We start from the raw sequence: 27311 nt of genomic DNA, 5'->3' as shown, positions 1-27311 counted from the left end.
TACTAATATTATAAACTAGCTGATCCCGCGAACTTTGTATCGTTCAAACCTTCTCTGGACCTTTACAAACATTTTAAAACCAAAATCAGCTCAATCGGCCCAGCCGTTCTCGAGTTTTAATCAGACTAAAGAACAACAATTCATTTTTATTTATATAGATAGATGAAGGTAACTCTGCCTGTCTGTCACGTTTTCATGCCAAAACCACTGAACTTCCCAGAGTGTAACACCGCCAAATTTCAGACTCGGGACTGCTTTGTCAAAGTTTCTGGAATCGAACTCGGGATACTGGCTTCCGTAGTCACACTGAGACTGACGGTGCATGAAGGAAAATGATCAGGTGGTTAATTCGCTCGAACAGCAATTTATTTCCCTCGTAATTATATAAAACATAGATTCTAGATACCATTTTGCGATAAATCGTAAAGTAACTATTATATCAATGAACCGTTTAAAAATTCTGACCTCCAGACAGACGAACAAATCAAACGTGTCTAAGAAAATTACAACTTAAATACAAATAATAGTAGGCCAAACACATCATTTTCCACAAATTCTAGAAAACACCGTGACTAATATTAATGTGGATCTAGATTCTAGATATTGTCACAGACAAGCCATCAATCATTGATGCCAATGACCAACTCTTTGACATGGTTTGAGTTTCGTCCTCTTCGTGGCAGTCTCGACATTTTATGTAGATGTAATATTAATAAAAGGAGTCATCAAAATTTACAGAACTTTCACAATAGGGAAAATGCTGCGCGTTTATACTCAGTTTTACTAGGCGCGAAACATCACAACACGCGCAGAAAATCAGAATATCTGCTAGTCTAAAAGTGTTTTCTTATGAATGATGCTAAAGTGGTTATTAAGGACCACTAGTAGTTAATGCCATTTTTGTGGGATATCATTAAATGACCCCTCCAATTGTAGTTGCAGAGGGAGGGAGCGTCAGACTTTTTCCTTCTGGAGCCTTTTGTGTAACCAGAATCGCGGCATGTTTTGCGAACAAACATAATATATCAAGGGATCCTTAACGCTTAATCAGCAAAGACAGAGTCGAACAGGTGTACGTAGGAAATAACTAGCTCAGGCTATTTAAAAGGCCATTTACATAGATATGAAAGTTTTCAAACTGAAACAATGTGTTTATGTGGGACAACACATCAAAACTGTTAATAACTAATAATACGAACGCTATTAAGGATCTAGTTTTGAAATCCGGGTTATTGGAATATGTGGGACGTTTATTTGGAATTTCAAACTTTATCATAGTGGTATAATTTAAACAGTTTATTAAACTTAAATAAATCATAATTTCATATTGATACATATGACTCATATATTAAGATGATATAAGATACTCAAAAAGCAAATATCTTTGAAGCCGATTGTTTAGTTTTTTTTTTTCATAAAATAATATTTATTTTTGCGAACCTTAAAAGTATCTGTTGTGGTTTTGTGACAAGGTATTGGTTTTTACCTGAGAGAATCCGCTGATTATCATCAAACGTGCTATTTTTACACAACGTTTAAAACCAGTACCTAAGTATAGGACTTTGTTCTCAATAAAGCCCAAATTGAAATGCTAATTATTTGGATTAAGAGCAATTAGTCACAAATTCCTAATGAACTTAAATCCATTGAAAATGACCCAAGTTCCCAGCATTTCGGCATAAACTAACATCTGGGTTAGCTTTAAATGGCTGAACGCCTAAAAAGGCAAGATTGACAATTAAAATAAAACTCATTTATCCATCTCGCGACGGACTGAAATCACGACAACTCATGAGACGAATTCGATTACCTACTTAGTATTAAATTGTCTTTTTTGGAAAACCGGATCATACGAACGCTCACTGTATATCTACGTTACTGTTAGATTTAAAACGTTTCGTAATTTTCCCTAGAAACTTAAAAAAATAAAAATAAAAAATAAAAATAAAACATAAAAAAAATATTTGTGTAAATTAATTACATCCAAATAACTTAAAATCTGCATTATTTTTCCACCTAGCCTTAATGCCAAGAAAATAACCTAGAATATTTTACCTTCAGCATTTCAAGAAACTTGAAATAGAAACCATATTTTGTGATCGCAAATATTTTTTATGCGTGCTGTTTACCCCCACGAATTCTGCACAAAATTCCAAAAGAACCAACACAGGCCTTCACTAATAACACCATAAATTAATTAGTAGGTCATAATCAGGTTGACAATCCCACAGTGGCACACCACGAGCATGGGTACTATAGCATCGCGTGCCACAATACCTTCGATGCTCATCGATCTCCTGCATCATTTATGTGTATCGATCACTCGTGAGTTCGTGACCCATATAGTGTGGTGCATACTCATAATCGTTTTGATGACGATATTTTTGCGCCATGTTTTAAATTTGGAATGGTGTTTTTTTTTGGATTTTATGGTATTGCGTTTGACGTCATGTGGTGGTCCTATTTTGTCTTAAATGTGTCGTTGAAGTTTGTCTGAACATTAGGTAATTGAATCTTACTAAAAAGTTCCTTGACATACTAGACATTCCTGCTTCTACGACTCCAAGGCCGGAAAATGCCTTTCTGTCAATATTGTCAAGATATAGAGACAATAATGATAATTCGAAAAATGGTATTTTAAAAGTTGAAATGGAATATTGTTACACTGAATGAGACATAAATAAGTCTAGGTACCTGACCAGCTCTAATCTTAAAATCTCACATAAGTAACTCTACCGAATCATTAAAAAACAAATATACCTTAGCACACGCCACCCATTAAACCAAATACTATTTTTACTTAAGGAATCGAAACACTTCGCTCTCGATTATTCAAAATTTACCTAATATGTACACCCCGCCTTCCAAGTTTGACCATAAGGAGTAGCGAGCCTACGTATTAATGAGGGCAATTCATTATGCGTTCCGCGACAAACTTATTGGGTGGGGTATAAGTAGGCTGGCCATATCATAGAATGGTATAATTTATTGGGAATCATAGATGATTCAATAACAGATATGCAAGTTTGAGGGAAAACAGTAACGACTTTTTAACAAGTATGATATTTTCACAAATATTTTTAGAATTTTTATAAGAATCTTATGAAGTAATCTTATATTCGCCCTAGGAAACAGATCAGACAGAGATACAGTCAAACAATCTAAGTAGACATCACTGCGCTTTTTACTTATTGAAGAAAATGAAGAATTTCCTTCGAATTCCAAACTCATGTGTTGCCTACTAAAAACCAACAAAAAATCGTATGATACCCACATGTAAGTATAGCATTTAAAATTCAAATACCCTCGCAATAATGTGCCTACCTAATTAAATCTATGTCGGATAAGTCGCGGTCGGCTATGTGAACATTGCCCTTATTTAGCCGACACTAGGCCGACACTATGCCGACACTAGGCCGACAATATCTGTCGGCGAATTCGAAAATAACGTAGTTCTGGAATGTGTTGTAATTCGTGTAAAATTAATGGTGTGTGGCAACGCATAGCTACATTAGAAAATTAGAGAAATATCGTGTCATTGCTGTTACTTTGAGGCATGCGAGCAGTGAGAAACATAGATATTTTTCCGGTTTTTATCTCACTTTAATGGTGGCATTTTTTATTCTGTACTGTATCGAATCAGTATGAAATATTGCTGCTCTACCCCTATACCGAACCAATCATATCTTGGTCGTTCTTCTACATAGGAAGCTACTTTTGGAATGGGCAATCTTTATTCATATTTTTGACGTTCATAAGTGCTTGTAAAGGCCTAAATTAAATAAATTGATTTCACTTTGACTTGACTATCCTCTTTTAAAAATCAAATCTTTTTAAGAACTTTTCCGAAATTCCCGTCGGTACTTATATATGGCCTTAAATCTTCAATTCAAAAAGAAGACGGTCATGAACAAATTAAGTCTACTTTTAAAGTAGTTTTCCTAGTAATGAAGCAAGAGATCGTGTTACTGATAAACGCACTTCAAATATTTTCACATCGACTATCGATTGACACACATAACTTGTACAATATCTACCGCTATTTCTATACCCCACACGTACAGTTATTATAAAAGAATTTCAGAATCTCTATATTAACAACATATAGAACAGTTTTTATTAAAACTAACTAGCTGTTGCCCGCAACTTCGTCTGCGTGGGCAATATAGAATAGTCAAAATACTACTTATCCCGTAGGTGCATTCTTTCACATGACAGTATAATTAGGATTAGCACTTAGCAGTCGCATAGATTCATTGATCAAGGTTGTGTTGTGGATGTGACCATTTATCTAAACAAAAGAAGTAAAGTTTGTGACGTTGTGAATATCTCTGGATCTAGTCAGCCAATTTGGAAAATTATTACGTATGGTGCGTAAGTAATTTTCACAGGAAACAGCTATAATCTATGTCTATATGCTTTGAGTCTGACAATGCTGTCATTTGTACATTTTCTACAGCTGCTGCGACTAATCAGAAGCCAGAAAGTCTGTCAGTCTTACCATGGATATCGTCTTGTGTAGTTGACTGGATTGAAGATAGGTAGATAGGTAGTCGCTCCAAGCAAAATATTGGTACTCAAACAGATTGTGCGTGATCCTCGGGCGTGTGAGTAGCGCGGGCGTCGCGAGCGCGCTGCGTGAACGTCGCGTTTTGCTGCCCTGCGGCATGTGTGAAGAGTGCAAGCGACGCGCTCGCGGCGAGCACGCGGCGCTCGAGTTGCTTTCTTACCCCTTCACCCGCTATTGCCGCCGCCCGCTAAACGCCTTAGCAGTCAAACGTCAAGGAGAGCGGCGCGTGCGCGCCGCGAGCGCGCTGCAAATGCCGCAGGGCAGCAAAACGCGACGCTCACGCAACGCGCTCGCGACGCACGCGCGGCGCCCGCCCTACTCACACGCCCGAGGATCGCGCACGCCTAAATGTGGTGGCCTAAGCCGGGACTCCACCGAAATGTTTGCATTAGTTCACGAATAGGCAAAATGTACGTATCTGTGCGAGTCCACTTCATGTGTTCGTATTTGAAACCTGCATGTCGATTCTATAAAATATCACAACTCACTTCGACATCACTCTCACTTCGACTTCGATCTAAAGGTAGAATTCCGTGGACGCGACAATAGTCAACCTTTGAAAATGTATGGCACCGTTGTCGAGGCCCGTGACAGTCGCGCGCGGCCGACGAATTTCGTAAGCTGCTCGCGGCATTGTCAAAAATTTAATTCTGGTTTTACTAAAATTCTATAGATGTTATTAAGCGCTAGACCATGTTGAGAAGCGTACGGCCGCGAGCGGCTCACGAAATTCGTCGTCCGCGCGCGACTGTCGCAGCCCTCGGCAGCGGTGCCATACATTTTCATAGGTTGACTTTTGTCGCGCGCGGCTGCGACAATCGCGACCCACGGAATTCTACCTTAAAGTTTCGTGATTGACATTGTCAAACTACACTAGCGCTTCACTATCGAGCGTGTTGACAAGTTGAACTAAATCAAAGTCGAGATTTTGACAGATTTGTCAAAATCTGTCTATCTATAGGGGAGGTAGGGGAGAGATGGGCAGTTGGGAGACATGATCAAATCAGAATAAAAGGGGGGTCCTTTTATTCTGATTTCTGATCATAGTTTTGTTTTTTTTTAATTGGGTAGTTTACGTTACCGACTGGTAACGGTGTTCATCCATGGACTATCTGTCATTTCTGTGAGTTGTCAAGAACAAACACTCGTAAAAGTACTTAAATATTTTGTTGCGGTTTCGGATCGGTATAAAGAGAAAACTAATGAAAGGTATGTGTATTTTCTATTATTAATTATTGATTGTCAAAATCTCCAGTTACAATTATAGTAAGTCGATGCAATCCACACCTATTATACCTTTAGAAGAGAGTACTACAGCAATAGTTAATGGGCCCCACGTTTTTATTTTAGTCTAATATGACCGGGACCACCTACGTAGGTTGACAGGTAAGTAACTATTTTTTATTTTCTAGTTTTCAGTGCACATAAGATAAAACCGTTTAACTTAAAAGTTTTTTTACCGATTTTTTTTTCATAAACTAAGTCAAAAGTGTCCAATGCTCTCTATGGTAGGGAGGCTTTTCTTCGTCAGTGAAAATTTGTGAGGTTATAAATCTGCGCGAAAAATCCTTTATAGAATCTTGTTTCAGGTACCGTTGCCAACTTGATCTAGAGACTATTATATTTAAAATAGTGTTTAAATAAAGTTCTAAGTGTTTTAAAGTGATTAAGTGCCTACATTTAACGATGGCTAGAATGTTTTTGCTTAAATCTTTATTAGAAGAAGCTCATGCTTTAGATAATTTAGAAAAGCGTCAACAATCTGCTAGAATTCGTAGTTTACCTTTATTAACTCGCGATGATGACTATGTGAGCATATATAGATTGTCAAAGGAGCTAATTGACCAACTGGAGTCTGATTTACTGCCCCTGATAAAGCCCACAAAACGTCGAGGCAAAGGACTTACAACTCGTGTAAAAGTAAGTATTGACACAGTTTATAGTTGAAAAATTGTAATCAAGCACACAATAATAAGAAAAACACTTAGTTCTTAATAAGGAGTATTCCCTTTATGTGGTTTCCCCGCCAGCTGATATGTTTTCAAAAGCCTCTGTACTTCAGTTATAATATTGGTATTCTCTTAAGCATGAAAATAACCAAATTGGTCTCAATTTTGTTTTCACTAAATCCAGATAAAGTAGGTATTACATTTTTTATTGATTTATTGTTTCACAGATACTATGTACTTTATCATTCTTGGCTAGTGGCAGTTACCAGAAGGTTATTAAAGAGGGCATCAGAACTTATTTATCGCAACCGTCTGCATCTCGTTGCATAAATGAAGTAGTGGAAGCTCTGAACAATCCGGCCGTAGTAAAAAAATATATAAGGTTTCCTCAAAATCAGCAAGAAAGGCAAATTTTAAAAGAAAGGTTAGTACCTAGATATAATATAATTTTAATATTATTATAATTAAACTGACCCTTTTATTTTTACAGTTGATCATGTTAGTGATTATTGTAAATTACAGGTTCTACAAAAGGTTTGGGTTTCCAGCCACCATAGGCTGTATTGATGGCACTCTGGTGGCAATGAAGAGACCAGCAGAGAACGAAGAACGGTTTTACTGCCGCAAAGGCTACCATGCAAGAAATGTGCAATTGGTAAAATGGATTTCAATGTTGTAATCAATAACAAATTATAACTAAAACATCATATTTAGCTAAAATTCTGTGTCAAAACTGATAAAATTAAAAACTGATTAATCTCGGTTGACATTTTGTCGAGTGGGGAAGTCACTAGCACAGCATTGGTCGATGTCGAGCTCACTTCACTTCGCAAGTGATTAGGTGATGTTTACAGAATGCAAAATCAAGGTCGTTCTGAATCGAATGCGAAGTGAGAGTGAATAGCGAAGTGAAATGCGAGTTGTTGTTCGAATTTTATAGAATCGACGTGCAGGCAGGCCTTGGCCCTGTTGCGCCCCGCTGGGGTTGCTGACAGTATTCTACTTGTGTAGCCCTTTCATTTGATACCCATATTGAGGGGGCTGTGCCATTTTGTGCCGGCGGCCATATTGGATTTAATTAAAGGTGTATACAAAATTTCAGACCAATCGGTTGACAGGAAGAGGGTGAAATTTGAATTACTAAATTTGATCCAAGAATAAATAATAAAACAAACGGGGTGAGCTAAATAAAACCGTTTAAATATCTCGTAATGTTGAAACTGATTGTAATTTTTAGGAAAGCTCTTTCATTATATCTAGCCGAATATAAGAAATGGCAATAAAAGTTGATAATGATCTGTAAAATCTGATTTTTTATGCAATAAATTGTGAAAAAGTGCCCATCCCTCCCCTACCTCCCCTAAAGTATGAAATGACATTACGAATCGAAGTGAAATGCGAGTTGTTGATCGAGTTTTATAGAATCCCAGTACTGCAGTTTTGCCAAGATTTTCAAAATGTACGCTCGCAATTTGCCATTTCTTGGTGGAGCCAGCAAATCAAAAGAAACATAAGTGTTATATAGTGTGCGTCACTACCGCACACCGGGAAAATTTCGCTCTTGCGGAGGACGTTTATGTACCATATTTTGTGTCACACGTAAACAGGACGACAGTAAGTATCCATCGAAACACTTTCAAAGATCTGATGAACGAACAAATCAGACCTGACTTGGTCACCTGGGGCCAATCAGAGCTCTATGAAGCGATCATACGCTTTGGCTCCTACTGTTATTGTGGTTTCTGAAAATTTATTCACCTCATTACTATTAAGAACACTTGCTTAGCGCAGAAGCTGACGTTAGCAGGTCAAGTCTTTTGACTTCTCGAATAGGATACCATTGGTTTTTGTGCAATGCACACCTGCAATGCATTCTGGATTAGGATAGGATATAGGTGGATAGGATTTGCAACAGAGAACAATTCTGTCTTTGTGATTAAATGACATCAAACGTAGTTTTATATAAAAGGTGTTTTTTTAGACTTGGCTCGGGTCTTACTGAGACTGTTCGTAATCGTGAACAGTGTATTTGCGATCAGAAGTTGAAAGTAAACATGTCTCTGGTATGCGGCGCGTAATTTGTACGTTTTCAGACGCATAAAGCATTTTACGTGTGTATGGTATTAAATAGAGAGAGCTCCCATTTCTTATCTGCACTTTGTATCTGGGCTTGTTTTTAAAGCTACAGAATCCTACATTACCTACCTCACGCTTAGCAGCGCTTGCGAGAGATAGATCCTCATTTCTTCTAGGATTAAGTTTACATATTTTGCATCAGAAAAAATAATTAAGGTCTACTTAATACTACTCACTCAAAGTAATTTGTTTTAAGGCCACCACATTAGTGGAAGATAAGCTAAACTATGTTTATGAAAAAATCCTGCTATGAACTCCATCTGTAACTTTAAATGATAATTAATTGTTCCACTAAAGTCATCATTTTTGACATAATGTTCAAAAAATGATTTAGATGGCACCGTTTTAAATTTGGCCGAGAACTATTAATTTTCCTTTCATCAAGGTAATAATTATAGTTGGATTTTGATGTGGCACGGCAAACTGACAAACACTATTGAAATGTCTATCGAAAAATTACACTTCGTGTTAAAATATGGTGAATTACGGAAAATACACAACTCCATCTGTTGAAATAATAATCCTCTATAAAGAATGTATGGTAATATTGTCATTTTGGTGATCTTCACACTGCCCCGCATCACGCTGCATCTTGCGTGTCGACGCACCTACGCGCGTTCCTGCGGGAGTGCAGATCTGCATCATCGTGCGGGTTTTTCACGCACTCACGCGCGTAGGTGCGTTTTGTAATTTCACGCACAGCGAGTTCCATTTTCAAATATACACGTCACGCCCATTCAAAATCACGCGCGGCATTGCGGGATTCAGTGTGCCATACCTTGCGTCTCGCCCCGCACCTACGCGCGGGGGTGCGTGTTTCTCCGCATGTATGGGCGTGATCCGCATGAACGCGCGTGGATGCATTTTCAGTGTGTTGGACTATGCGTGTTTTCCATACAAACGGAGATATTTCCATACAACGAAAAAAAACGCATCCACGCACTACGCTGCATCATGCGGGGCAGTGTGATAATCGCCTTACCACCTCGCTCCTTTGACAAATTGATGATGTATTTTATTTACCACAGATGGAGCTACTTTAACCTTGGCTAAACAAAATTTCATTTTTTATTCTTCCGAAGTTACTTATAAAGATGTGATTTTCTGTGTAAATATTAATAATAGGCCGATCAACTAATAAGTACAACATTCAAATGTACAGTTTTGACAAATAGATTGCGTGTCGTAATATTTTACATCTTGAATTCACAAAATTAATCATATCTTTTGATAAAGTGAATCGATTTCGATGAAACAAAAACTAAGTAATACCCCAAGTTACGTAGAGTTTTTGTATATAAGCATTGTCTGCATTTAATTCGTAGATTTTACGTGAATCGCGAACAAACAAACAGATAAACAGACAAACAAACAAAAATGTCAAAAATGATGGAAATGGGTTCTGTTAGTTATCCTTTAAAATGCTAGCTATTTTTTTGTCAATTTTTTCAATGTACAATAATTACTTTTCTACAGATTTATTATATGTATAGATAAATCCTATGATATCTGTTACATGACAAAAACTCATGTAAAAAATATAAAATGCTCTAGTTTTCTGATACTTCGCCGAATCGAAGCGACGTGCTCGAAACTTCTTTAATATTTTTCTCATAACATAGAAATAATTATATTTTCTTAGAATTTTAACGAGTACATAGTTTGTTCAGACTGGAGCTTAAGGATGCCTGACTGGAATACGTTTCGTCCACTCTTGCGCAGACTTCGAAATGGACCAATTACATTGATACATAGCGTTGAGAGTTCGTCTATGATGTTAAAGAAATCCATAGAGTCGGTTTTTTACAATTCATTTACCTCGTAAAATAATTCAATCTTGTGCAAGGATAAAATAATTATTCTTCGTATGAATGAATGCCAATTTTTCTACCATCAGCAACTACTCTCCTACTTACAAAGCTTTTTTCCAACTGCATTCAGTCAGTCTAACTGAATAACGATGAGTACAAGTCTGTAACTTCAATGAAAAATAAAATTCTCGACAATCTGCAAATCATAGTCAAAAGTCGATAAACAAACCTCAGCCGAATTCGACTCCATACAACCTCTATTCTCTTCCCATACCCGTATTTCGTCCATCGACACAAGATCGATAGGTCCGCTGTGTCCCAACCCTGGTACTCGCCATCTGTCTAGGACTTGATAACGAGGTTCAACGGAAACCTGCTCCACATACGAGGTAATCTATCAAGGGATACAAATGACAGCATCTACAGATATTAAATTAATCTCTCACCATTTCGCCATCATCGTTTAAAAGTAGATTTTGCCACTCAACTTGCTGTGAAATGAAAAATTTATCAAATAAATGTGGCAAACATTATAATGAGACCTTTGACTAGTGGATATATATTTGTGAAAATGAAGTGTAGTGTAGTTAGTGTACATTCACGTAAGGCTCTTAATTTGATTGTTTACAGATTTTCTTGTTTGTCTTTTCCATTCAGCAGCGCTTCATTCATTTCGAAGTTCCATCATTATAATTTTTTTAAAGTAGACAACTCCACGCCACCTCTATGTTTTTTTCCTAGCCAGTATTTGGCACATCCGCATAAATCGCACACCAGTCCTAAGTTTGGCGATCACCTGTTTCCATGAATACTGACAACGGAAGTCTGTCCTACATGCAGGTAGTCTGCAATGAGGTCCTATGTATAACCAGTTAGATGAATCCTGGGGCCCGATTCTTCTAAGTTAATAATGTCAAAATTGAATAGAAATTGAATCGCAATAGCAGTTTTAACCATATCGGGCATTCTGCTACTAATATAAGATCAATCGTATTCCAATTCGATTGGTTTGCGATTGGTCTGCTATTTTGGTGATTTTGGTCTATACGGTAGTTTGCTCTACAATCATATTGCAATCGTAAATCATTTGCAGACAATATGATTCATAATTGAATCACAGAAACGGATAAAAACGTTTATTTAAAAGAAAAAATTGCGGAATGCCAGATACGCTTCAATCGTAATTTAGTCGTGATTGGATCTCAATCGAATGTGAATTGTATGTCGCTTGAGTAAAATTAGGAGAATCGGGCCCCTGCAATAAAGTTCTATATTAAACCAGTTGGATGTGCAGTATGTGCACGGATGAGTCACTTGTGGCATCTTCGTCTAAAGATGTTAGAATTGATTAAACTTGAAATAGTTTAGTCAAGTTTAGTGTACTTGTACGGATGAGCGAATTTGAATTGCGGATAAACAAGACAGGTTTACCAGCAGAATTACGATAAATATGTTGCAATTATGTGTGTAATAATGAGTGACAACTTAAGCACATTCGTGAGTATTTTAACTTAAACCATGAAGTGGATAGGGATCTCCTTATGCCTAAGGAAATTTTAAAAAAAAGTTACATAAAAGCGGCATATATACCTGTACATTTCCAGAACCAATAAGAAAATACATAAAAAAGACTTCTATAAACTGTAAAAAAAAATATAATCTTTTGTAGGACTTTCACAAAAGATAAATTGTATTATTTAACGCCCACAGTTTCGCAAAATCAATTTGCGGCGTCTCGTGGTTATTTTGTAAGCTAACTTATATACATTTGTAAGATTTTTTGTTACTCACTCAAATTATTGACACGGAAAAGTGCTATACATATAATTGTTACAATAAACCCTTACATAAAATTGAGTCCTGATATCAATCATATACATATGAAAACCCGGATACTACCCCTCATTACTGAGTAAAGATGATAGATAGAACGACCTCATTAATTCTATCGACCGTATTGTCCATGATGTTGGTTTTATTGCTGCCCTGAGGTTGTTAACCTGCAACCATGTAGATTTAATAGCTGACAACTTGATAACTTAGTATTGAAAATCTAGGCTTCATGTATTGTATGAACTGAAAGAGGTTTTTCACAATTGATTTTATAAAGCAGCAGGGTTATAGTGCTCGTTATTTTCGCGTATATGGGTATTCAAACTGTGGCAACAGTTGTAATTTGAAGGCTTTTCCAGACGTCTACAATTATGAAAATAAAAAGGCTGTTCCTATTACAAAATAAAACTATGGTCGTAAATGATAACTCGCGACAAAGTTCTTTCAAAGATCTTTCACACACTATGTCATCATGATAATTAACGACCATCATTTAAGCTCACAGAAATGAAGCCTAGGTATGGGTACGATAAAACTTTTTAAGTCCGCGGGTTCATGTCAAACTACAAATACGGACAAGCAAATAAAAAAATATTAGTATGCTGCCTTAGATCTTAAACACCTAAAGATCCCATTTCCCATGTTTAGTCTCCTAGCTAGACATGAGATCATTTTCTAATACATTATTAATTATCTGATTTATTAAGTGACTACACTATTTTACTCATAAATTATTAATCCAAATAAAAATTCACCATTTATTACTTAAATGGTCTTCGAAATATGTTATGACTTCATAAATATTTGATGTACAATCCATATAACTGATATGGTTTGTACAATTATTTCTTAATCAATTGAACTATGTTGTTTAGTATGACAGTTTGTTATGTTTTTGATTAATGATTTGGACATACATAACATGATTATTTGTTATATAACATTGTCATTGTTTATCAGTACATTAAAATAATTGGACTCGGAAGACCAATATACTTATAAGGAAGTGGTCTGTATACCAACAAGTTTCATTAGATTTCAGGTCAAAGATAAGATTCAAATATGTCATACTGGACACTTATATTCTTTATCAATAGAATATTTGATCAAAGACCTAGCCTTAGTGCGTATACCAAAACCTGAGTGCGTATGTACATAAATTAAAAAACATATAATATTAAAAATAAAAAAATATATAAAAAAAGATTACGAGCAGTTTACTTAATTAAGAATAAATAGTATCCCCAACCAATATATTTATTTCACTATTCACTCAACACAATCGTTCCTAAGTTTTCTTCCACACTTATCAACTTGAAAACTATCTCACGCTATAAAGTTGAGAAAGAACTGGTCAGGTACCTAAGTACTTACTTATTTCTATAAGTAATTTCAAAGACATAATTTCTTTGCAAAACAATATCATATACCTAAGTTGCAAAGATAGATTTTACGCAACTGCACACAAAAGTTCATTTTTACGGCTGTAATTGCCTTGACTAACACTTGAAACAGTCATTGTTTTCCCATGTATTCGGAAAATCCAGTGCCCTGCGGTCGAACGACAAACGGCAGATGATGATGAACTGGTTGCTTCCTTGGCTAATGAAGCATAGCATAAATTTATGAGTTCTACTTTTAGTAGTAAAAGGCAACTTAACTAAGCATCATTTGCTCAAAAACTCAATAATCACTGCAACTTATCAAATAAAAAAACAGACCAACATAAAAAATATGTTAATTACCAATTACTAATTCTATCTAAGTCCAGTCACGTACGTGTAGAGATGACAGCCTAGTTCCAAGACGCAGGAATTCGAGCAAGTATATAAGGAGTGCATTCGATCATATTGCACACTCCACGTACTTAGTCCAGTAGACACAGACTACCATGCGGGCCTTCGTGAGTATATAGGATTTATCTTTATTTTATGTATGAGAAAAAAGGTTTTGATAAGCAAGGTTTTGAAATTATTGACGCAACATGTTATGCGCAAAAAAGAGTTATGCGGCTAGGTTCGATTCCCATAGCTTTAAGATTTTTTATTTTCATATTTGTTTATAATTTTCGTTCATTAGTTTTGGTTATCTTAGATTTTTAATCGTTACAAATGGGAAAAAAATGTTTACTTTTTCAATTTACAAAAATATTTCAGAATTACATCACATTAAGCAATCCTGAATAGGCATGATGACAATTTTTTAAATTCCTTTGTATGATGTAGGTATACGTCTATTTTATATGAAAAATTATTAATTTTAAGAAAATGCGAAGTTTTTTTATCAAATAATTGCATTTTTCTCTGTCCACTTTGAATCCGGCGCGAAAACGCTTGTCAGTGTCATGTCGCCACTTGTGACGTCACGACTGAAATTACAAGACGCAAGTAAACAACGCTCGTGCAATAATTAAGTTTTTTGTGTTATTAAATATGAATTCGAAAGGGCATAGGTGTTGTGGGGTCCCCCAGTGTAAGAACACATCAAAAACAACTCCGGATAAGTTATTTGTGTACGTTCCTCACAATAAAAAAATACGAAACAAGTGGCTTAAACTTGCAAGGCGAGATTCAAAAGCAATATTGCCCAGGGTACAACTTTATTTTTGTGAAGATCACCTTGATGTAAGTTATTACATAGTTCTCTAGATTCTAGCATAGTTTATAATGTAAATAACTATTTCGAGGTTAGGTTTCATCTCTCATTGTTTTTTAATTAAACTAGTATACTTACATGGAAGTTTTAACATTTCTAAATTCAGCTGAACAAAAATCTTTATTTGATGCCAAAAACTTTCCCAGCATTATGATATCAATTCTAGGCAAATTAGCGCTGTTTGCCTTGATAAATCCGGGCTCCATAACTCGTGTTATAAACAATTAATTAATTAAAAACAAAGATCGCAGTGGAAGTTCACAATAACGAAATGTGACGTTCGCGCGCTTTCGCGCGAGTTGTTTTGAGAAATGACGTCACGAGCTCTGATTGGTGTTCAAGATATCATGGCGGATTGCCTTATTTCGTAATTTTATTTTATAAAAATACATATTAATCACATTATTAATAAAGAAAACAATGCGCGTTTTATATTCCAAGCTTCAAGTTTAATTTAATAAATATATTATTTTAATGATTTTTGATTACTGTCATCATGCCTATTATTCAAGGATTTTCATTTTAAATCAAGTACATAGGTGTGCTTCTCGCACACTTTTTTGATTTGTGGTATCCAAAATTACCTGACATTGATGATAACCCATTTCAGACAAATAGGTAGTAATCTAGGTCTTTGACTTCGACTAGCTTCGATCTACGATCCAAATTATTAATAATGAAAAGAGTTATAAATGAATCAGAATGGACACGAATGACATTAATAGATATTCGAAAAGGATAATTTTATAACAATCACTTTCAAGTAAGCGTCAATAAAATGGTTGAATATTCTGGGCACCATTGAAAATAGATATTGATTGGATTTACTCAAATCGTATTCATATTAAGGCACTAGCTTCCATCGGCGTTTCATCCAACTACTCCGCGGCACCGAATAAAAAGCACCCTTTAATTCAAAAAAATATCATCCTTCTTCGATAAACGGGTCTAAAATGTTTTTTTTTATTATTATTTATTGTTCGAAGCATACATTTTGTACTATAGGTCCGTCTAATTATATTTTGCAACGTTTAATCCTTCCCCACAACCCTGCAAACTGGGTCAAACACACAAAACATGACTATCTCATACCTCCGGCGTTGCTTACAGATCCTCTTCGCGATCCTATCGGTGGCGGCTGCCAGGCCGGGTGGCATCATTGACGGCTGGCACGCACCTGCAGTGAGTACTCACCTTTATCGAAACTACTATGATTTGTATGCATAGATGAAATCAATGGGAAATAAATTCTAGGTGTATTGTGTGAAAGATATAGGTTAGGATTAGACTACAGTACTTTGAGGAAAAGTGTTTTATTGTAGTCATCATCTTCACAGTTTTATTCTCTATCACAGCTTTATTCTCTATTTTACATAGAGCGACTGCCTATCTGACCTCCTCAACCCAGATACCTGGTTATAAGCAACCCTTCTTAAGACTGGTTTGTCGTAGTTAAAACACCAAAATACACAAGGATCTTCGATGATTTTCCCACGGGTTTTAATCCGTTAATAGTAATCGCCTACAACCCTCCCAGTTATATAATCATACAAATCCAATGTACACTTTTTTCTCACGTCTCTAAACATAATTATATCTATGTACTTTCAGCAACTATCGTCAGTGAGCTATGTGCAACAACCAACAGTGGTTGCGCAGCCCGTGGTACACGCCGCCCCAGTGGCTATCGCCAAGCCTGCCACGAGCTACGCTTCCTTCCAACAGGTATACAGCATAAATCATACATATATACAATACATAATATTTAAAAATAAATTGAATTTGTTGGAATCGATTGGTCAACTTTAATCGATATTTTCGAAGATACTGATAACATCAACCAATCCAATCTGCCATCTGTCGATGGCGTCGTTTGACGGTCGATCAATAGGTCTAGTGACAACCCCGAAAGGATATTTATCAAATAATACACACTTATTACGAAAAGAAATTAAGTTATATGAGTAAAAAATGCATTGTATCAACATTTAAAAATAAGTATTTATAACTACATGGTTTACACTAAGTTTCTTAATACGAAGTCGCTTAGGTATTCACTTTCAGTGAGATGTACCGTAACAACGCTACGCCCGTAGCAAAGCCTACCATAAATTCCTACGTAGACTTTACAAATTTTCATTGTATAGCAATCAGAACTCGTAGCGGCTGCTTCGAAGTTTAAAATCTATACCATTTCAAAGGTAATTACGATGCTGGTAGTTTAATCATTTCCATGGTTGAATCAGTTGCCGCTAATTAACATAATTGCCGGATTCCGTGTGAACCGCTAAATCTGCTGTACTTGTATTATTTCTAGAATTTCTCTTACGGAAAAACACTCGGCTACAAAATGATTCATTTTGTAAAGTATTCAATATTTCGTTTACTTAATTAATCATTGTCAGAGGCAAATCAGATGACATATGGGGTGTAAAATGATGGTCACAATAACCCCAAGAATATACACTGTACCAACATGTAACATGAAACTATGTGTAGTACCTACTGGTAAATGACATTTTAATATAATTTAACAAAATCTAATAATCTTTCTCACAGATTGTACACCCAGTACAAGTAGCCCAGCAAGTGGTTCACGCAGCCCCCGTCATCTCCCAACCCGTGGTCCATGCCGCCCCAGTGGTACAAGCCGTAGCGCAGCACGTGGTCGCACAGCCCGTGGTCCAAGCTGCCCCTGTGGTACAGACATACGCCCAGCCCGTGGTACAGAAGTACCTCTCTGTTGGTTCCTATGGTGGGTCCTACGGGGGTGGCTACGGGGGCGGTTACGGCCATGGCTGGTAAGTCATCAGATAAGGTGTTTGGTGTGTAAATATATTACTATAAGCGTTCGAGATCGTGTCCGTATTGTTGATGTGGTGCACAATAAAAGTTTTTCATCAGTACTGAATGTTTTTTGTTTTATTGATTTTGGTATTTCTACGACCCTTTACGACTATTAACTTAATGTACAGGAGGTCAGTTTGATACGGTTATTCATAATTGGAATGACCGTGGTCGTAAAAGTAACTTATTACTTACCATTCATTAACATTTTTTACAATATTACGGATACTTTCCAATCTACATACTAATGCCTTCCACATCCTTTCAATGTAAATAATTGAATGTTTTTCTAAGTACCCTTTTGCAGTAACGACGAAATATTCCCCCCATCATTTTATCGACCACTGTCAGTACATGGCCAGTTTTAATTCATCAAAATAATTGACAGGTATGGCATCCATTAGTCAAACTACATGGAAGCCGGTCAACTAGGCTAGGTCATGCAGAAGTCGTCAGAGCTTGGAATGGAATAACAAAATGATTTGTATGCTTTTATTCCGATTATTTGCTTACTAAGCATACATTTGGATTTGGTATGTTATCGGTGGAAATATCTGTCGTTGATTAAGTTTTTTAAGGGTTCATATTGACGACTACTCTATTGAAATTCATGTATTAATAATAGATTTTACATATTTTGCATTTGGTTAATGTAATAGGTTACATTGAGATGCTTATTATGATGTAGTAAATTTTTTGACTACTAATTGATCCACCCCGGTGATTATGTCATCATAAGGTCTCTTTGTATGAGTACCATCATCGTATATGATTAGTTATTGGTTACGCGGGAAACGCAATATGGTTCGTAAAGATGCGAAAAATTTGAAAAACTGGTGATTGCAAATGCGACGGGAAAATCGGCATACTGCGGGCGACACAAAACAAGAAAGTATGCCTAAAGGAAAGGAGCACAGTACCTGTTGTCTTCTACGGCGATTTCTTGTACGAGGAGCACTGCCACAAATAAAGTTCAACACAAATCACACCAGTTTTCCACTCAATATCGATTTTTGTATCGGAGAGAGACGTGAGCTCTCGCGCGCGTTGTCAGCCATTGATTTGTTTGTTATGTTGCACACACGACTCAAGGGCGCTAGTGTCGCCTCTCGCTCCAACGAATGCGTTGAGGTATGTGCGGGAAAAGGAAGGGAATAGGATTGCAAACACCAGTGAAATTACCAATATAACAAATTATGAGTATGAAAATTACCGCGCAACCATTCCCCCCGGGCTTGAAGGGATGCCTTCAAGAGTTGAAGCAATTTACGAAACTAAATTATTTATACGATAGTTGTACTACGTAAGTATACGAAACGAAATAACAAAATGAAAACTAAGTACCTATTTTGCCTAATCTACCTAACTACTAATAAAGTTTTGTATAACGAGCTTGAAATTTATTGATTGGGCAACGGGCATAGACGCACGACGGGACGCAAGTAGGATCCAGTCGCTGTCTTTACCCGAGCGACACGAGTCACCCCGGTGGAGTCAGGGAAAACCTCCTCAACGACACCCAAAGGCCAGTGTAGTGGAGGGGAATTATCAGTTTTAAGAACGACGACCGTGCCGACAACGACTGGATCCACCGGCGTGTTCCATTTACGACGCGATTGCAATGTGTGAAGGTATCCATTTCTCCAGCGCTTCCAAAACGATTGTACTAATTTGTCTAACAACTGGTGTCTAGTCACGATAGATTTTGTCTCTACTTCTTGCGCCGGTAAGTATTTTAAAGGCGTAAGATTCAAAAAGTGTGCTGGAGTTAAAGCAAGTGGTTCCGAAGGATCACTAGAGAGTGTCCTGCACAAAGGTCTCGTATTCATTACAGACTCGACTTGGGTAAGCACGGTACTTAATTCTTCAAACGAAAGAACAGTATCTCCTACAGTACGATATAAATGCGACTTTAAACTTTTGATATTAGCCTCCCAGTTGCCGCCGAAATGACTGGCAGTGGGGACATTGAGCGACCAATCTATACGATTTTCAGCTAACATATGACCAAATTCAGTATTATGATGTTCCGAGCAAAGAAATCTATGAAGTTCCGACAGTTTGCGTTTAGCGCCTATGTAGTTAGTCCCGTTGTCTGAATAAATTCTACTAACCGGGCCACGCCTGGAAAGAAACCGTTTAAAAGCGTCCATAAAACTAGCTGTGCTGAGATCACCAGCCAGTTCTATGTGCACCGCGCGTGTAGTCATGCAGACGAACAGACACACGTAAGCCTTGGTGGAACGAACACCTCGACCACGAAACATGGTAACTTTAAACGGACCAGCATAATCCGTGCCCGTGTGGACGAACGGTTTAGCAGATTGAACAACACGGCAAGAACGATGATCTGCCATCTCAGGAAAGTTTGGCTTTGGTCTGAGCCGAAAGCAAGGAAAACACTTGTGTACTCTACTTCTAATTAAGTTTCTAGCAGAAAGTATCCAATACCTTTGACGTAAGAGTGACATCAGCAAATCAGGACCTGCGTGGCAATTAACCTTATGATGGTATTCGACAAGCAAATTTAAAATTGGATCCTTACTTGGAAGCAAGATGGGATACTTCCTATCATAATTCAAATCAGAGTTACTTAGACGGCCTCCGACTCTAATGAGTCCGTCTTTGAGGAACGGTTTCAAGTGTCGAATAAAAGGACTACAATCCTTGCCTTCCCCGAGTCTGACGATCTCAGCGGAGAAATAATGAGTTTGAAGTTGGCGAAGAACGAGTAATTCAGCGAAGTCGTAATCCGACGCTGACATGCGATATCTAAGAGGTAACAATTTAGTAAAACGACAAATGTAAATTACCACACGAAGTAATTTACTCCAAGACGAAATACGATCGGCCAAAGAAAGAATGAGAGATCTTTCATTTGGTGTAGCTAGCAACGAATGTTTCTTCTCTTCAGGTGCTTCGGACACGGAAGAGGGATTGAAGGGAACGACAGGCCACTGTGAGACATCCAAGTGAGCCCAACGAGGACCAGTGAACCAAAGCGGATGATCAATAATTTGAGAAGGTGTGAGTCCGCGTGAGAGACAATCAGCGGGATTGTCTGTACCGGACACGTGATACAAATTTTGTGGAGATAAGTCATTATGTATTTTAGACACTCTGTTAGCCACAAAGGTGTTCCACCGATGGGGCGACGAATGTACCCAACAGAGTGCGACCGTAGAGTCCGAAAATGCGAATATATTACGAATAACAACGCGGTTTTGACAAGCGACAACGACATTTTTTATGAGTTGAGCTAGCACAAGTATAGCACATAGCTCAAGACGAGCGAGAGAAACTACCTTCTTAGGAGAGACTTTCGATTTAGCAGTTAACAAGTTGACAGTATTACCATCGCTGTTTTGAACATGGAAATAAATAACTCCACCATATGCCTTTTCACTAGCGTCCGCGAAAGCTAAGATAGTGACGACACTATCGGCGACAATACCTAGGTGACGTGGGATTTTTATACGACTGAGCACTGGTAGCTCTTCTTTAAAGCGAGTCCACAGCCTGACGATATCTTCAGGTGGAGTATCATCCCAATCACAATCGCACAGCCAGAGCTGTTTGATGAGAAGTTTAGCATACAGGACGACAGGCGCGACGAATCCCATGACATCCCATATTTTAGCGACACACGACAGTATTGTGCGCTTGGTACAATGGTTAGCTGGAGTATTCACCTTCATGCTGAAATGGTCTGAAGTAGGTGACCAACACAAGCCGAGTACTTTATGTTGGTCAGACTCATCAAATTCTTTGACAGCCGGCAAGCGATGAGAAGGAGGAATCGAGTCTAGTACAACTTGAGAATTACTGGTCCATTTGACTAACTCAAATTGACCAGCTTTCATGAGACCTATCATTTCTGAGGCGGTGGAAATGCCTTGGTCTTCCGAGGAAACGGAATAGACAAAATCGTCCATATACAGACCTGTAGCTACAATTTCCTTAGCTTGAGGGTAAGAATCACCCTCATCCTCCGCCAACTGCTTTATAGTGCGCAGAGCATGAAAAGGACTAGACTTAAGTCCAAAAACGACACGATTGAACTCATAAACCTTTAAAGGTTCTTGCGGCGAAAAACGATACAAAATGCGTTGGAAACGACGATCCGATTCTCGGATTCCGATACTGAGAAACATTTGACGAATATCTGCGGAAAGAGCGATCAAAAACAAACGAAAATTAACGATAATGTTAAACAAGTTCCCTTGTAGGTTTTGACCACCATACAAGAGATCATTAAGCGAAACGCGGGTAGAAGTCTTGCAACTACCATCGAGAACGACACGAAGCTTGGTAGTGATCTTGTCATCGCGGATCACACCATGATGCGGAATGAAGTACGAAGCTTCCGAAGAGACAGAATCTGTAGGTGAAATGTAACCCTTTTCTAAATATTCGAAGATGACACTGTCATACGCGACCTTCAATTGTGGAGAAGCCTGCATTTTTCTTTCCAAGCAGTAAAACCGACGTTCACTTACTTGACGCGAGTTCCCAAGGGATTCGACTTCACCCTTGAAAGGTAAAGCAACTACGTAACGTCCGTCACTATCCCGAGTGGTAGTGCGGGTATAAAACTCCTCACACAATGTGTCGTCCGGGCTTAGTATGGAGGGAACATCCACCTCCTCTATTTCCCAGAATTTACGGACAGCGGAGTCCAACGGGTCCGTGGTACAACAATACGATACAGTCGACTTACTATCAACGCGTACTGGAGCGTCACCTACAATTACATAGCCAAGGACAGTTTCTAAAGCGAGAGGCGAAGCATGCGGGGGCTGTCCTTGAACTTTGTTCGACAAGAGCAAATGCGGGAAAATCGAAGCGCCGATTAAAACCTGAATCGGGCCTGATGAAAAATATGTATCGTCAGCCAACGGTAAGTTTTTGAAATTATATAAAAGAGAAGCATCAACCGTGGCTGTCGGCAAACGTTCGGTAATTTTATCTACTACCAACGACTCTAAACAATAATTTATGTTACGATTGAAACGAGAATAAAATTTAATATTTACGGAACCCTGAATCATTTTACTCGAACCCCCTATTCCCTTTACGGTAGAACAAGAAGGCCGATTATTTATGTTCAAACCTAAGCGTCGACAACAATCACTAGTTATAAAGTTACTTTGAGAACCACTGTCTAACAATGCACGAACACTATGTTCATTTCCATGCGAATCTACGATAATAATACGAGCAGTAGCAATGAGCACCGTAGTAGGGCCCCGATGTTTACTCTCGGTATGATTTTCGGATAACGAACACAGCGCGATGTCCGCGCGCGGGGGCGCGGGCGCGGGGGTAGTGGTCGCTACACTCGATGGCAGCGGCGCTGCTGTAAAAATGGCGGGCGCAGCGGCTGGCTGCCCGGCCGCGGCAACGGCGGCCGGTGGCAGCCCGCGAGCCGCGTTTGAATGGGGCGAGTTACTTGCCGCGTGTTTACTATCAAAGCACAATAAAGTGTGATGTTTGGAATTACATTTTTTGCAAGTAGATGTCGACCCACATGCGGAAACACGATGACCACTACTTAAACAATTTATACATAAGTTATTAGATTTTACGAATTTAAAACGTTGATCTGGTTTGTAACTATTAAAAACCCTACATTTATAAATGTAATCATGCTGCTCGCCGCATAGACTACACGCGGATGACTCAGCCGAACTAGACGTATAGGCATGTGTAGTAGTAGGTTTACGATCTGCAGGTTTTTTATTGTTGGTGACCCGAGCAACCGATGATGACGTACGTTCCAATACTTTTATGTGGTCACGAACAAAACTATCCAATTCGGAAAAAGACGGAAATTCAGAACTATTAGGTTTTAATTTACGAGTGCACTCAAAAGTACGACCCGTGTCTAAATCGAGTTTTTTAAGAGCGACATAAAACAAAATAAAATCAGCGAGGTCATCAATTTGTAGGTTTTTCAACGCAGCTACAGACGAAGCGAATTTATCTAAAAATAATTCTAAATTATTAGGGGTTCCTGAAGGAATAAGTTTAAATTCAAATAACTGATCTAAGTATGAAGTTGCTTGTTGACGCTTGTCCTCATACCTTTTGCAAAGTGAATCGAAAATAATAGAGTAATTATCCGCAGAGGGGGTAATACCCGCGCATATTGAACGAGCCTTGCCTGTCAACTTTCCTAATAAATAATATAACTTCTCACAATCAGTCAGAGAAATATTATTATGTACGGCATTACGATAACTAGCTATGAATAAAGGCCAATTTTTAATATCTCCGTTAAATTCGGGTATTTCGATGGGAGGCAAGCGGGGTGACCTTTTGACCTCGGAATGCGACTGAACTTGCAGTGATTTCCCTGCTCGCTTTATACGGCCTAAAAGGTCTTCGAAAGAAGAAAGTGCTTGATAATTGACAACATAATCAGGATTTAGTTTAAGCTCGAGGGCGGCAATGTCGTCCAACACACTTTCGAAATCTGTACGCAAAGAATCTACTGTTTCAAGGTCACACAGGAAGGATTCCCTAGTGGAATCTTGCGAATCAATGTTTTTAATTTTATCGGCGATAGTTTGCATGCGAGCGAATATTCTATCACGTTTAGCTATCAGCAGCTTCAACGATTTATCTACCAGTGCCATTTTAGCGGCCTACGAATTACGAAAACTAAATGAAATACGTATTGAAAGCGACTAGAACGTGGATATCTATCAACTAAGTAGGTACCTAGGCACCGGAGTACGTGTGTACGTGTACTATATTTGCGGGTTTAGCGAAATTCAACGAAATAAGTAGGTACGTGAAATACCTATCTTACTTTTCGACGCGTAAGGTAGGTACCTACGAAACAATGCGGGTTTGACGAAAACGACCTAATGAATGGCTAACACTGATTCTAAATACTAATCCGGCTCGAAGGACCAAATGGTTACGCGGGAAACGCAATATGGTTCGTAAAGATGCGAAAAATTTGAAAAACTGGTGATTGCAAATGCGACGGGAAAATCGGCATACTGCGGGCGACACAAAACAAGAAAGTATGCCTAAAGGAAAGGAGCACAGTACCTGTTGTCTTCTACGGCGATTTCTTGTACGAGGAGCACTGCCACAAATAAAGTTCAACACAAATCACACCAGTTTTCCACTCAATATCGATTTTTGTATCGGAGAGAGACGTGAGCTCTCGCGCGCGTTGTCAGCCATTGATTTGTTTGTTATGTTGCACACACGACTCAAGGGCGCTAGTGTCGCCTCTCGCTCCAACGAATGCGTTGAGGTATGTGCGGGAAAAGGAAGGGAATAGGATTGCAAACACCAGTGAAATTACCAATATAACAAATTATGAGTATGAAAATTACCGCGCAACCAGTTATTATTTTAATATCTCATTAAATAGTAAATGTACCTACATAGTAAGTATAGGTACGTATACAAAAACATCTATCTTTTGAAAGCATACTCAAAGTACAATTGTATTTGCCCAGCAATAAAACCGTAAATCCAACAAAACCACACACAGACAGGTTTGCTTTATTGCCTGACAAACTACCCGTCAGTTCTGACGTTAATAGCCTGAACGTTTCAGCGTTTCAGGTAAACTCGAGTAATCCCACACCGACTGACACACTGAAACTACAATCAAATATGCCTATGCCATTAATTGCTTAGAAAAGACACGAAAAGGTAGTCTAGGAAATTCTATACATTTCAGACTAATAATAGTCCTAGTAGTAGTCTGAAATGTTTGAAAGAGTTACCGCGGCCCTGGTAAAGGGAGTCAGTAAAACTTAGACCCTCTGTAGTAAATGGGGCAATAGGAAGAACATGATTTCATCTTATAGTTTACCATTTCCAAAAACTGTCCAATGTACGATTTTCATGATTTGCGACGCAGTAAATAGATAATGATTATTATCTGAATGGCTAAGCATCACATTTATACGGTTGACTTTTCGTCTTACACAGACTTTACGCAGATTTAAACAACCACTATGAATGAGCCCAAAGCCTTCAATATAAGGAAACTAAAGAATTTTGAACAGAGTTCAGAGCAGTTTTCTTTTTAAATTTTTCTAGTTTTGAAACAAAATAAAAAAGGGATTTAACTGTGTGTCATTGATTTAACATGTAGAAGGTAAATAGACTAACGTCTTTAAATCTATTCTTTGAAAAACGATTTCTGTGGTCTACTTGTTTAAAAGGTTGACTCAAAGACCCCTAATCACTAAATAACTATGCAATATTCAAGTGAAAATATCGACCTGCCATAGTGATGTGCTAGGTGACCTAGGACACCTAATTTTATGTCGTTAAAAAGTTAGCATCATAAAATTATCGTCACGCCCGCTTGATTAAATTGTAATAAAATATAGAATTTGATGGAAGGTTACAAACAGAAAAAAAATAATAGTGAAGGTTGTTAATTTGTCGATAATTTTATAAGGGCGCTATTTAAACAGGCTTCTTTTTAATATCATTATTCGCCCCCAAAAATGTATGTTGCCTTCTAAATTACTAAGTCAGCCACAATTAATAAAGCGTCGAGCATCTAAATAATACTATCTTAGCCACGAGTTATTTTCCACTCTAAATACAACTCAGCATGATGGTTATTTTTTTGCATCTAAATTTGTAGCATGCATTCTAACAGTAAACTTCTTAAATGCTATTAGATGACATCAGAATATATTTATTTAGCTTCTAATTTTTTAACTCGTACTGAGTTTTTTGTTTAAAATATAACACACCGCCTCGCCCCTCCGCGCCTACGCGGTTTTGAATTGCACTCTAGGGGTAGGGCAGACAAGACTACGTGGAGTCGGTTTTGCAGCGATTCGTCTTCGTCACTAACTTAAATTTTTAATACAAAGTTTTTTAATTGAAGGTTATAAATGGCAATATGCTAATTAAAATGAATCCAAATTAAATTCTACCATCAAAAAAAAAAACGAGCCAAGAAAAACGTTGATCTCGTTTTTCTTGGCTCGTTTTTGTAAAAATGAGGCCGAGTTAGTAAATTAGATGACAATGTTGTTGATATAATTGATGATCTTTTATTGAAGCTTTCTAGTAGATGGCGTTGTAAAAAAGACGAATTAGTTTATTAGAGGCTATGTCATTTGCCCGTTGCTTAGTTATAAAATTAGAAGTTTAATCATGTGTCCAATAAATAATTTGTGGCTAGACTTATAATTTCCCATATTATAATGCTGTACTAGACGTAGACGGAGACTTAGGGTTGATAAAATTCGGTGGACCGCATTTCTTTTTATGATAAGTCTAGCTAATAAAGCTTGTAATCATTCATCGAAAATTAGAAAGGCTCCTGGTACAACAATTTTTGAAGAACTGTAATATTTACGATATTTATCATGAAAAGGTACTATCGATCGATCGCAACTAAAAGAAGACATCTAGACGAATCCTACGAAGCAATGACCTTTGTTCTCACTAACTTAACCTAGTTACGCAAAACATTTAAATGAACCTTAAAAAATCACTTCCTCCACT

General features: G+C 37.7%; 2 protein-coding genes across 2 annotated transcripts; one reads left to right on the top strand and one right to left on the bottom strand.

Annotated features, from left to right (window-relative positions):
• The first annotated feature begins 14164 nt into the window (after positions 1-14164).
• On the top strand, positions 14165-17860 carry LOC124636510 (cuticle protein 64-like). The gene is made up of 4 exons (XM_047172627.1): positions 14165-14202; positions 16065-16136; positions 16566-16679; positions 17514-17860. The coding sequence occupies exons 1-4, from the start codon at positions 14191-14193 to the stop codon at positions 17757-17759; spliced, it is 444 nt and encodes a 147-aa protein (XP_047028583.1). The 5' UTR covers positions 14165-14190; the 3' UTR covers positions 17760-17860.
• Positions 17861-20537: 2677 nt separating this feature from the next.
• LOC124636677 lies at positions 20538-23915 on the bottom strand. Its single transcript, XM_047172839.1, has 2 exons — positions 21107-23915; positions 20538-20573 (listed from the first exon to the last, which is right to left on the bottom strand). Exons 1-2 carry the CDS (start codon positions 22850-22852, stop codon positions 20538-20540), a joined length of 1782 nt encoding a protein of 593 aa, XP_047028795.1. The 5' UTR covers positions 22853-23915.
• Positions 23916-27311: the final 3396 nt, after the last annotated feature.

This window comes from Helicoverpa zea, chromosome 14 (assembly GCF_022581195.2).
Source record: "Helicoverpa zea isolate HzStark_Cry1AcR chromosome 14, ilHelZeax1.1, whole genome shotgun sequence".
NCBI lineage: Eukaryota > Metazoa > Arthropoda > Insecta > Lepidoptera > Noctuidae > Helicoverpa > Helicoverpa zea.
Note: the sequence above shows the minus strand (reverse complement) of the source record. Positions and strands in the feature narration are given on the sequence as shown.

Excerpts from the sequence above, each read along its gene's own strand:
- LOC124636677 (XM_047172839.1), bottom strand. The coding sequence starts at position 22,852 with ATGATTCAGGGTTCCGTAAATATTAAATTTTATTCTCGTTTCAATCGT. Across the intron at positions 20,574-21,106 it reads CGAAAGTCTCTCCTAAGAAG|ATATCGCATGTCAGCGTCGG; the intron begins GTAGTTTCTCTC and ends GTTACCTCTTAG.
- LOC124636510 (XM_047172627.1), top strand. Across the intron at positions 16,137-16,565 it reads ACGGCTGGCACGCACCTGCA|CAACTATCGTCAGTGAGCTA; the intron begins GTGAGTACTCAC and ends ATGTACTTTCAG. Across the intron at positions 16,680-17,513 it reads GCTACGCTTCCTTCCAACAG|ATTGTACACCCAGTACAAGT; the intron begins GTATACAGCATA and ends TCTTTCTCACAG.